Raw genomic sequence first — 13,337 nt, forward strand, 5'->3', positions numbered from 1 at the left:
AAAACTTCAGCGATAAAAAAAAAGGATCCTCTTGATCCGCAATTGCGCTTCTCCGTGTTTTGTTTTTGCCTGGCTAATTGTGGACGTTTTGCATGCTTAACTTTGCACATTTTCACAGCGCATCGCATGATTTGGGGGTATAGGCAAGCCAGTTTGTTCGGGGCAGAAAACACAAGTACCCCATACCTGTTCGCCACCTTCTTGAGGTTGTGGCTCATTTTGTGGAAATAAGGTGCCACCTGAGGCTTTCTTTGGGGATCCGCTTGCCTCTTACTGCTGCATTTGAGCTTCTGCAGCAAGGTTTCTGCCACCGAGGTGATAATCGAACCTTGTTTGGTCATCACCTCAACACAATGCAAACGTGTAAAATCAAGCACGCAAAACGCTACGTGCAAAAGTGTGCCGCTGCTGTGGTTTACCAGATACCGCTAAGTTGCAAAAAAACCTACGTCGAGCAGACCGGCTGTTGTGTGCACAACCGAATGAGGGAGCATGCAAACAATTTAAAAAAAGGATATGTGTGCCCATCTCTCTGCACATTGCAGATCGTGCTGCTGTAAACCACGTTTTTCTGAGCTGAGAATCCTGGGTAGGAGCAGAGATAAAATCACGCAGGAACTGCTAGAGGCATATCACATTGATATCAGTACTCAAGCATGTGTTAGTCAAGCAGCTGTCGTTATATGATGCAGAAATGGAATTGCTAGGTTTGTCACAAACAAGATGACTTGTTGCTTGCTCTTTGCCGCCCCCTGGTGTCGAGAGTGCACGGTATATATGTGGCAGGCTTTGTGCCTAATGAACAGTTGTAAGTGTAGCACCATCTTTCTTGCTCTTCTACTGTCAGCTAGAATCTTTCTTTTTCTGTTTTTTGTGCTACAATATCATGTCATTCAGCAAGCACCAACTCACCCAAGAAAAAAATTATTGCGCATCATAAAAGGTGCTGTCAGCACATATCTAGTGATTTGAAAATTGACTGTTCTTTGAAGGGGCATTCTTCTTAATATAGGTGTTACTACCATCACAGTTAGGGCAGCTGCAAAATAAAGCAACCTCCCTATTGCTCTCTGTACAGTTGAACCTCAATAAGAAAGTTACAGTTTAATGTGTTTTGTTTTGTTTTCTGTTTTTGCTATAATCTTTATTGCAGACTGATTTTCTCTGTCTTTCCTTGTGCGTTTAGTAAACTTAACTGTTTCTACACTACTAAGTGAGCTAATTTTGCATTGCGGTTTTAGTTTAATAAGGTCTGTGCAGATTACAATCATTCCTTGACAACTTCCACGAGAAGTAGAGTAGTAAAACAAGGACTGAAATGGAAAGCAGGTATAAATGTGCGTCAGTCGTAATGTAGAAGCAGTAGACATTGCTTTACTGCCTGTTAGCCAGGCACTTTGTCAATATTTGCACTGGGTATATTCTGTATATTTTCTAGGGCATTCAGATGCCAGTGGAATAAGTGTAAGTGTAAACTCTCACTAGACAGTGGTGACAGTTGAGTCTAGCAGTTTTTGAGCCAATTTGCACTGGCTTCGGAGTAAGTACAGCCTGATGGCAGTGAAAGCAAAAAATACCAGCAGCACATTTTTGCACACAACTTATATGTGCATTAGCACCAGCATGGGGCAATTTTTATGTGCCAGGTTTTTGCATCATTATGTATTTTTACCTGAATCATAGAAAAATATGCAGGATGAGCATTTCTCTGGACCAATGGGGCTTTTCATGCCCAGTGGCTTCTTTTTTTTTTTTTTCAAATCTTGCACCATTACATAATGTATGCCGTGATTCGGTTATCTAAGGTTTTTAGCCAAAAACAAACTTTCACAAATAACTAGTTGGCAATGGGAAGGTGGTGCGTGCAGTGCAAGTGCTAAGCAACTTTTGCAGTTATCTAAGGTTGTTGATTGAGGCTGCTATTGCATTTTTGCCTCGGTACCAATCTCTACCCTATGGCATGCTTCACGTTGTAAGTACTCATTTCTGTGTGTTCCTTATGGCAGTTTCGCATCTCAGGTTTACCCAGTTGCTGATTTATCCTCGAGAGTCCCGAGAAAAACCCTGCGGTAGTAATAATCATTTAGAGCTCATAAATCTTGCAGGGACTTAGATAGACCATTTATGAATCAGTTTGTTATTACTTGTTTGTAGTTCAAAAAGAAATTAATGTCCACCCATTGTGGACACTGGGACTCTAAAGTAGTAGAACAAAAAATGAAACAAGGTTTATTGCACTGACATTGCGTTTCTTTAAGCAGTTTTATATAAATATTGTCCTTCTCATTAGTTCACACAAAACAGCTTTCGAAGCAAAACGTGATAGGGCTTACGTCTTATCATTATCATCATCACTTCGAGTGAAATTGTAGAAACAGCTGCGCTCAATCTCACTGCAGAGATGCACAACACAAGATGTGCAATGCAACGGTTTTGAGTCTTTTTGGAGCAGGCAGGGTTGCGGCTTCATGCAGCGTTCTTGATGTAAGCTTTTTTAAACAAACGTAGTGCTTTAGACGTTCGGGCTATTGTACTTGGGAGCGGCTTTATTTCCTGAGGGGAATCTCTGGAACGTCGCATTCCTTGAAGTCTGTGGGCCTCTGTAGCAGTGAAGTGAGCAGCCATTCAGCTATGTACACCAAAATGTAATTCAGCCATCCAAAATCAAACAATGGGCGCCAAAATTAAACTCACAGGCACTGCTCTAGACTCCCAATGTCCACCATCGTGGACATAAACATTTATGGTACATTCACACTGAGGAATCCGGCGTCTACAGCGAATGGAATTCTCTTGCCACCGAAAATCGCCTAGTTCACACTGCTTGCGGACCGCGCCGCCGGAAAGACATACAGCGCCATCTGCCCCATAAAGTGCTAACCTCCAATCAAGCGCGGGATATCCCGGATGTTCGCGCGGCTCGAAATTGCGCAGTTGTCTCCGCTCGCGTCGAGTTCGTGCGTTTATGTTGCGCGTCTCCACCATTACTTGGAAAGACAATAATGAACCCCGAGCAAGAAGAGGCAGTACTGCTCAGCCTGTTGGCAAGCACCTTTCTGGCGATGCATGACGCGCAGAAGCATTCGCCGAAGCTCGCGACCGATCTTGTGCCACAAGTCGTCCTTCAGCACGTTGTCTTTGTGCTTCAAGTGGCGCTTATCGTAGAGGACTGGGTGGTTGCGCACCAGTTCGATGAGCATTTCGGATGTGGATGTCGCGGCAGACTTTGATGACTGCGACGACTGCGACATGATGTGAGACTCGGCCGCCATCTTTGGAAGTTCTGTTTCGCGCTCCCCGATTGGTCAGCATCGCGCGGCGGCGAGGCAATCCAGCGGCAGCTCCCGCAAAAATCGGTACGGGAGCGATCGGCACGGAAGGGGCTATTCCGGCGGATCTCGCCGCCGCCGAACTGGGTTCCGCCGAACTGGGCGCCGCTCCAGACGCCGAATGTCTCAGTGTGAATGGGGCATTACTCACTAGTAAAGAAAAGCACATTTGTGCTCTCTACAAAAAAAACTGTTCACATTTCCCTCAGTTCCTTAAAGGATACATCTTTAGTTGGGCTGTTACAAGTGTGAAAAATATAATAGGGATACGAATGTGGGCGGCTGCCATGAAACATGTTCACGCTCCAAACCACCATTTTGCAATGACATGACACTGCTCACTCACGCTCTATTTGGCCCAAACTCAGCCAGGTGGTAGCACATACTCATAAAATGCAATGGACAAGTGCTCACGGTGATTGCAAACGCTGTTCATTGTATAAAAAATTTTCTACACAGGGTGAATGCACCAGGCCTGGCGAGGTTATAGCCCATACACAAAAACTTGACTTGACTGTCATGTGAGGCTCTTAACTTTGCTGAAAAGTACTTCCAAATACAAGTTTGATTCACCTTTCTGACAATTTGGGGGTTAATTAATGTTCCATTGAACATACCATGTCTGAATCTGTCATCATTGCTATTCAAAACTTTCTATTGTGGGACTGAACTATTTGGAGGCCATATAGTTCCACTGTTCATTCTTTCAGTATCCTTCGAGGACATGCTTGGAACTGCTTCAGATTCATCAGGCCAAAAGGTGCCTAAAGCAGAACCTGAAGTTATAGTGTGTGACAGCAGCTCAGAAGATGAAAAAGGTGATGGCAATGATGATCACATCTCTAGCAATGACAGCAAAGACACGGAGGTGGCAGCTGACCAGTCCAAAGCAGCAGCTAAATCAGGTAACTGAATCCTTTCATTGTGCGACCCGCTTCTCTTTAGTTGCAGGGTTAGCTCCTTTTTGGACATCCGTCTCCCACTTTACTAATTGCGATGTGCACTCACGTTTATAAATTTAGTTATTCCAGCTTTTGATAACTGCGAAGTGCACAGTTTTTGTGACACCTGGAAGGTTGAAATGGGAGGCTTTCATAAAGCATGCTGCAAGAAGCTGCATGGATCAACTTCAGCAGCAAATGCAAGGCATACAAATGCATGCGCTAGTCAAGTGTTGTGCTCTCCTGTCATGAAAGAAATGAGGTGGTGCGGTAAAAAGCTGAAGTCCTGCATTAATACATTGCTCTTTATTCAGTAGCTTCATCATAATGGTGTCGAACTCATTAGCTATCCCTTAGGCCCAGAATGCAAGCCAGTCAAATCCACTACATTGCTAGGCATTGTTACGACGAACATGAAGGGGCCCTAGTTTTTTTAATCAAAAGTTGGCACTCGGAAGAGCAGTGAATATCTTCTTGAAATATAATGGACATTTTGGTGTCTAGACTGTCAACCTTATAAGGAGATTCAGCTTAACTGAGTGTCGGAAAGGGTGCCTGCTGTGAGTTTTCTTTTTCCAACTGTGTCACCATAAGTGTCGCTTCGTTTGCAGCCATTATAAACCCCATTACTCAGGCCCACATAGGATCAATGCATATGCGGTATCTGAGAACTTTGTGTATGCCACACAAATATAGCTAGCTCCTGTTAACTAAGCATCACTCACTTAGATGCACCTTCTAATTGGATTGCATTAAATGTACCAAAGGCCAGGCACATATGTTAAACAGTTGTTTTAACTCAAACATCAGAAAGTTCACTCACATTATATTTTAAATTTCTAAAGACCACAGATGCTTATTCGAATTTATTCGAAGTTGAAAAAGATATGCCTTGGCGAGAATTCTGAACTGCTGTACAACTGATATACACGCAAGGTAAGTTCATTTATTTGGTGCTTGCCAACATGTGCAGCAGCCGGAGTATCCGACCTTGGCACGCATCAGCTACTCGTGCCTTCGGAATGATCTTTCAGCGCCTGTTTGTTAGCACCTTGCTGTTTGCCTCAGAAGCCAAAAAGCTTGAATTAACTGAAGGCCATCTGAATTGAGGGGCTTCAGAATGCATTGAAAACAACAAATCAACTAAATTTCTCACCCTAATCTGAAATCAGCAGGCTATTGACCTATGCTAGTTTGAGTTTTCTCAGGTTGGCTGTAATTCTAACCATTACTTTGGGTCATGTCAAGCTAAAATTAATATAGGTTGGCTACTCTGTGTGGTCTATGAAGCAAAAAAAAAAAAAAAGAGAGAAAAAGTGCTAAAGGATAAAAAGTTGGGCGAGTTGGTATGGTAACATTATCTTAGATTGTAGCGCGAAGTGACACGGAGACAGAAAGGAGCAGACAGGATGAGCACTCGTCCTGTCTGCTCCTTTCTGTGTCCGTGTCACTTTGCGCTACAATCCAAGAAGAGAAAAAGTGGTTGGTGCTGGTTTGTGCTGGATTTGTGAAGATAATTTTTCATTTGGAGTGTATTCTCTTTTTTTTTTCTTTTTTTACAGCTCATCTCCTTTATTGTGTTCTCATGTCTGGTTCACTAAATAATGTTTGCTTGTTTTCACTAATCCTAATGTTTAGGTACTTGTGTTGAGCTGAACTTCTGCTGAACCAAACAGATTTCCGAAGTTCCATTGTGTTCTTCTTAAGGGAGTCTGCTTTTAGTGTTTCGTGTATGCAGTGGGATGGCACTGACTAAACACCATTGTCTGCACTTCGTTTATACTCACAGCAATATGTGATTGTTACAATCAAACAGGAAACATGTCTTTTAAAATTATTTAGTGGGAAAAAGAAAAGATTAGCTGTCATGTGAGTGGTTGGCAAAGAAAACCAGTGAGCTTTGATGTGAATAAAATAGAGTTGTTTAATCAAAACCATATTATAGCCAGTCCTACACCATAAGCAGTTATGTTATAAGCAGTCTGAACTGTACTAGTTTAGTAACATGCATCTCCACTCTAGTCTTCTTTGCTTTGTTGTGTAGGGGGTCAATGCTGCATGTCAAAACTGAAATGGTGCCCATTCTGATCATGAAATTTTCCTATTTAATAATCTGTGCCCATAACCTACCTGCACAAATAACTACATGCAGAAACACTAAAATCTCTACTTACAAGATAGCCCCAACCTATTTTCAGCATGAAGCAAAGCTCCATAAAAAATTTTATTTGTAGTAGCAGCAACTTGATTTGGGTGAGTCGTTGCCTATGTTCATTCAACACCACTATTGCAACCTACCCTCTGAAGAAGTGTGGTGGGGCTTGACGGCAATGCAGAGCTCACTGCCTCGCTTGCACTCAAAGGAAAATTTCGCATATATGTTGCTCACCACAGTGTTATGGAGATAGATGCCTACTGTTGCATACCACTGCTGACATGTCGCCAACCGTTTCCGAAAAGTTCACAGTATTTTCCTCCTGTTCCTAAGCCTGTTAAAAAGCTGCCTAAACAGCAGTTTACTGCGGCCACTGATCGAAGTGACTTGAGCAGAAAGTGCTGCAGGTGACATTTTCTTCCCTTACACCTTCATGCTAATGATGTCATAGTGTTCGTTCTTACAAAATGAAAGACTGATGTCACCAACAGACCTGCTTTTTAATTGTAACCTGAATGGCTAGTGTAATTAATACATGCAAAAATATGATGATTCCTTGTTGCTAAACCTGTCATGTGATATGCAGTGGCATGAAAACATCCAAATACAGGCATTCTGTGAAGATCTGGCCACAATGAGTGACAATCAGAATAAACCATTAACCCTGGCAAGACGGGACATGCTCTATGCTGAAATGATTGTGATTTGTGTTCTGCAGAACCTGGGGAGGAGACTGTCAGCAAGGGCGAGAAGACGGGTGCTCAAAACTGTGTCATTTTGGATGAGTACTATTATGCGAGAAAGAAGCCTTGCCCCACAGAGAACCACCTCGTAGAAACAAGAGGCGACTTTTGTTTCAAGGTTTGTAAGGCCCATCGCAGCAAGCCAAATGACTGTACTCTGCCAGGCATGAGTGGAGGATGGGATATGAATGTCATGATGACTTAGTTCATATGCAGAAATGATGCACATTCCAAGAGAGATTAATGTTGCAGGCTCAGTCCATTTAGATATGAAAGGTTATCTTTTCAACATTCTAGCCCGATAACAATAATAATAATACAGTAGACTTCCTTTGAGATGAACGAGAAAGGACATTGAAAATCTGCTTCGTCCACCAGAAGTTCAGCTCAGCAGATGTGCACCCAGTCTATGGAAAACTCAAAAAGGCAATGGTGCTTGAACTGTTAGTAGTATCAGAGGATTCATTAAGAGGATAAGTGCACCTTAAAGGCAGTCTACTGTAAAGTAGCATCTGAAGCTTGAGGCTTCCGTTTGACTAGTTTGATTTATACGAGGCATATGTCACCAATGGGTTATATTTGTTATTCACCGTTAAGGGAAAGCATTAGCCCTTACAAGAAGGCTCACACAAAAGCTTTGTGTGTCGGTTTTTCTGCTTTCACAGGTATCTGTTGGCTGCCATTATGGTATGAGACCTCAATTGTTCGAACATGCAACAAATCATGGCTTTACGCATGAAGCAGGCCTCCCTGTTACGTCACAGAAATCGGAAGTGGTGGTCACGTAGTGTTACAAACCACTGGCATACATGCTAGTTGACCAAGTGCAGTGGTAGTAAGCCAAGCCATAACTACATAGCTAAAGGCTTGGGCGTATGCTCTCGCATCAGCCGTTCTATCCTTCATTCTTTTTACATGACAAAAAATACACAATAAAGTATACTTCCGTTAATTTGAATCCGGTTAATTTGATATTTCGGTTAATTTGATTTCGACTAAAGGATCGGGCCGGCGCCCACACATTTTTATGGGCCGAGACTTCGGTTATTTTGATCTCAAAATTTGCCTTAACTGAATAATTCGAGCTTAATGGTCAGCTTCGCCGCAATACAATAGTGTCATGCGGTGAAGCATATCAAAACTGGGAAGGGGCCTTGTTGCGGGATCTAGTACACGTTTCTTAATTATACAGGCACGCACGCGTTGTATCCTAAATGCGCAACCTAAAACGCCTACCTAAATGTGTAATAAGCAGACTTGCACCTATTCAGAGCAGTTTCTGACGTTGCCGTGGTGATTTGATTTCTCGTTTCATGCGCCATGAGTGTCTCGTATATGAGACCGTTAATGGGGCCCAGTATGCGTTCCTTAATTATACGTGCGCACATGTGCTGTGCACCAAGAAGTGCAGAAAAAGAACATCTGTGTTTTGGGACAGCTACCGAAAAGAAATGCAGTAAGGTGAAACACCTCGGATTGTTGAGGGGTCGTTTAAAGCTACTGAAAAAGAGCGATGGTCTTTCTAAAACTCTGAACATCTGCCGGTAAACTTATGAGGCGTCTCAGTGCTCGTACTGTGACCGGAGATGGCGCATGTGTGTGTGTAAATTAAGGAACACGTGCTCTCCCGTAACAGCGACACCTTTCTCCGCTTGGTGTGCTTCACTGCACAATATTGTTGTACTGCGCAGAAGTTAACTTCAAAGGCAAATACTGCTAAGTGAATCAACTGCGTGTGTCGGTGTTCTTTCTGCCTTTTGTTTAATTTGACCCACTGGATAATTCAACCAGTTTCGTCGGTCCTGTCAGGATTGAATTAACGGAAGTGGACTGTATAAGTACAAACTCTGTGCCTCTTCATATTCGACATGGAATATATCTGGCCCTCTGATGCCAGTTCTCTGGGAACGCAGTCTGTTAATCTTACCTCCCCTACCCATAATCTTGGCTTTTGGAAGTATGGTAACAGTATTGCTCTTGACCACGGAGCAAGAATTTTTCAATGGGTGACACAACGCTCGCTCCTGCGTCCCAATAAAGTCACGCCAGATGGCGTGACAACGACGTGCCCTCTGTCATTCAAGTCCGCTCATGGAGAATGGGAGGACACTTGTGGCACGATTGCCGCACAATTGCCACAGAGGCTTGCTGATTTAAGGCCAACCGGAACCATCCACCACTAGCCACTTCTATGTGTGAATGGGGGCACTTGTTTCCAATACCAGTGCTTACTTTCCCTAATTTCAAAGCAAGGGCATAAACAGCCATTCGTGGACTCATTGCAAAGGTGAGAGACGGCAAGACACCCAATCTCATACTGCTCACCATTGAAAACAGCCTGCATCCTCATATCTTGATCCACTGAAGCCTCCGTTTTAGCATGCTTCACATACTTCACATCGCATCCAGTTAGCTTTTTTCTTTTTGCAAACAGAAGACAAGTAGCTGAGACAGTGCAAAAATATTGACGTCACGGCATCCGGCAACAAAACAGGCTATTTCGGTTTGTCTAGAAGGACTTAGCCCCCCAGTTCATTGTAGTACGACCTTTTCTTTGTTGCGCTCCGAGAAGTGCTTCTCACAAGCAGAGTGGCGTTACGTTAGCTCTCTATCTTTCCTCGACATTGCAAGAACTCACATTTGCAGCTATACTAAGTCACTAGGAACCTTTTCCTTGCGGGATGTGTAGCCACTGCTGCAGTTCAGCAGGGCACATTTCCGCCCCATCCTCGTATGGCGCAGATGGACAGCGCTCGCCTTCGTGGCATTGTAAAAGGCACGCGCGCATGTCTCAGAAGCTGGAGCCACTGGTGCAGTGCATATGCCAGCGAGACCAAAAGAGAGAGAGGAAGCCTGCAGATAGTTAAGAAAACAATGACAGTTTGCTCGTCGGAGCACATTGTGCCACAAATAATCTGAGCTTTGCTTCCCAGGGTCATCTACGCACACATGCACGCATACCACATGTGGGTGACTGAATTTGCAGGGCTGACCAACATCATCTGCTCAGGGATACTGTTGGTAGCTCATTTCAGGGGCAGCGCAACATGTAATTTGAGTAGTGCTAAGCAATACTGCTGTATATATGTCCAGCGCTTGTGTTATTAGCATTATTGATTGAAATATGAGAAAATTTTTAAACATGAGACAATATCGCAATTTTTTTGCTTCACACCCATAGAAAGCATGTAAATGATGGAAACACACCTGCCGCGTTTCCTGTCATGCTGCGACAAAAACTGCACTTCCTCCTCACCAAACCGTGACGCTGTCACACTGCTCATGTACACTGTCGCAGTTGAGCAGATTCCTCTCCTAAAATACTTCTTCATGCTCTTGACCACTGCACCAGACTGACTGATTCATGTATCACTCATTGGTTTATTTATGTGCCACATGACCACCAGCTCCGATTTCCAATGTGTACACGTGCTTCAAACCCGAAGCCATCCGGCATGTATTCAGTATTTAAATTTATCACAATGAAATATAATGCAATTATTTGCTAAAGAAGGAGACTTTGTGCCATAACTAATGAGTTGACAGCTCTCCATTTAAAAAAAGAAAAATACAAGAAAAACGTATTGTGTCAGTGTTGCTTTACTTTCACTACTCAGGGAACTTTAAACTCAGAAATGCTCTCATTTGGCCACGGGTGAAGTACTCTGATTTAAATTTGTGGCATCCACCCATCTGTATTGGTGAAAACAGCATAGTCTGTGGATAGCATACGCTGCTGTGAACTTATCAGCCAAGTTTTACAGTTGTGCGTGGTGTGTGGAGTTCGCAAGCAAAGAGCAGTCACCTTTCTCTCAAACACTTTATTTTCAACAGAAACCTGCTCCTCACTCTTTTCTGGATGCTTTATTTCGTAATATAGCAGATTCCCATGCGCAGCTGCTATTGGCCTGCAGCTGACATCAATCAAGAAGAGTGTTTGGATCAGTACACTTTTTCCTACTCTTGCTGGGTGTATTTACTGACGAAGTTTAATAAACAGGCTGAAATAAGTGAAAATCTGCTTTCGAATTTCGATAATAATTATGTACTTCTAGAAGAAGCAGACCATCGTCTGCTCACATTCAGCCCCGGCCGCCCTTATAGGAATTCAACTTTGGCTACCCTGCATATTGGTGTTGTAGCCGTTGGATCTCGCTAATTTCAACTAGTTTTGAACACTCAACTAGCCTCGAATCTCGCAAAAGTTAAGGCCAGAACACATGCGTGTTTGCCAACGCGCTCATTCCTGGGTGCTCCTGGTAAGACACCTTGGCAGACTTCACTTCGTATTGATCTATTGGTAGCGCTTCATGTGCAAGTTGGATGTGGCTACTATCCATTGGTTGAGCAGGTGCAGGACAAGGCCAGCCCACACCATGTAGCGTGGCCAGACTGGAGCATATGAGCGTGCACATACACTCAATCCTTGTTGTGCACAAAGCAAACGCTGCACATAAGCGCTACAGTTGCATGTATTTGCGGTCTGCTATGTAGCATAGATACTGCAGCCGCTGCAGGGTGCCACGACAGGTCCACTGGCTGAGTATACTGCAACTCGCTGACGACAGCCATGTTTGGCTTACGTTTGGCACGTCGTGGCCAACAACATCAGAACTAGTGGTGTGTATGTGAACATCCAAAATCAAATTTGAACTGGGAACCATAGTGACATTCAGTAGACTGAGCATTGTGGGCATGCGCTGTGAAGGGGGTGTTTTATTGCCAATAACTCCACTTCTGTAGAACGCATTGAAGTACTTTTGTGGAAAAGTATTTCTGAAGTAGCCTAATTTAACTTCAAACGCATTTCTCCACTTCGATAGAAAGTCGTTCAGGGCCCCTCTAAAAGAATAAGCTATATTCTAGAGGCTGTTGGGAGCATATTTCTCATTTAGGCCCTCAAAAAATGTTTAAAGTACGACAGCAACAGAAAATTTCAATGTTGCATCAAGTGCAAAGCTTTGTAACTCTGCAATAATAATATATACATTGATTGATTAACTTCATCTAATCAATTGTCTGAAGCAGATAGAATTGAGAGAAAATATGTAACTGTGAGATATGCCTAATATTTGCTAATAAAACTTGCAATACTCAAATAAGCAAGTGGAAGTGAATAATTCACATTAACTATTGCATCAGCTTTGTACTCGTTAGATGTAGCAGCACAGTGCAACGAAGTACAAGTGTGCACAATTGTATTCTATAGAACGTGCAGCCAACTATAACTGCTGAAAAATGGAGCAACAGAACGCTAGTTGATAGGAGTGCTGATATGATATTTTTGACTGTTCATTTTTTGTGTTAAATGAAGGTCCGGGACTTAAAAACCCTAGTAAATATAATAGCAGGCATCTGAGCATCCTAAATAATTTAATAGGTTTTCTACAGCGAGCTTCAATTTCGTTTCACAGAAGGTGATTGTGTTGTGACACAATGACACAGAAGGTGGTCACGTGGGAGCAAAACATTGCGACGTTCTGGCACTCGCTCTGACACACCTAGTCACTTTTTATGCTGCTACTTGTTGTGACGTCTGACGTAGCAGCATAGCAGACGACCAAGCTAGCCAGAATCAATGTCAAACTGTAGTGATGTCTTGCTCCAACACGAGCAGCTTCTGCTTCATGATGTCTACACGCAGTCAACCCATAAGAAACAAAACCGAAACTGGCTCTCTAAGGCATGCCAGCATTTTTGCTAGGGTTTAGAAGTCTAGGACCTCCATTTCATGCAAGAAAATTAGAAGTTAAAAATAGCATAACAGTTCTTCTTGAAGGAAATGCAAGTCAGTAATAATACACAGTCAACAACAGATTTTTCGGACACCAGATTTGTAGAACATGCCAGAATTCGGACGCCTTTGTGGCGCAACCACATACCTCATAGAGCCAATGTTAAAGGACGTCTGGAATTGCGTCCAGTTTTCTAGGCTTTTTGCCATGACCACAGGTCCAAAACAGCTTTGTAATGAAAGCCGCTGCAGCCATTTTGATTACCTCGCAGTCTCAAACCAGTGCTCTTGCACACCGATCCACTTGCAGCATAGCCACTGCAGCAATGCTAGGCCTTGCTGTTTCGACATTTTGTACCAAGCTTGCTGCTGTACTGTACCGGGCTTTTTAATGAACGAATTTGTCACTGTCAGCAGTGGCGCCAACTCTGCCTT

At 43.2% G+C, this 13,337-nt stretch overlaps 1 protein-coding gene across 7 annotated transcripts in view; it reads left to right on the plus strand.

Annotated features, from left to right (window-relative positions):
* The window catches only part of row (zinc finger domain-containing protein relative of woc), a 104,200-nt gene that overhangs the window by 65,991 nt on the left and 24,872 nt on the right, over positions 1–13,337 (plus strand). For all 7 annotated transcript variants that reach the window (XM_075693104.1, XM_075693106.1, XM_075693101.1 and 4 more), the window contains 2 exons: positions 4,040–4,234; positions 7,144–7,286. In XM_075693104.1, coding sequence (XP_075549219.1) covers positions 4,040–4,234; positions 7,144–7,286 — 338 coding nt within the window. The remainder of the gene's footprint in view (positions 1–4,039; positions 4,235–7,143; positions 7,287–13,337) is intronic.

Source organism: Dermacentor variabilis, chromosome 5 (genome assembly GCF_050947875.1).
Source record: "Dermacentor variabilis isolate Ectoservices chromosome 5, ASM5094787v1, whole genome shotgun sequence".
NCBI classification, from domain to species: domain Eukaryota; kingdom Metazoa; phylum Arthropoda; class Arachnida; order Ixodida; family Ixodidae; genus Dermacentor; species Dermacentor variabilis.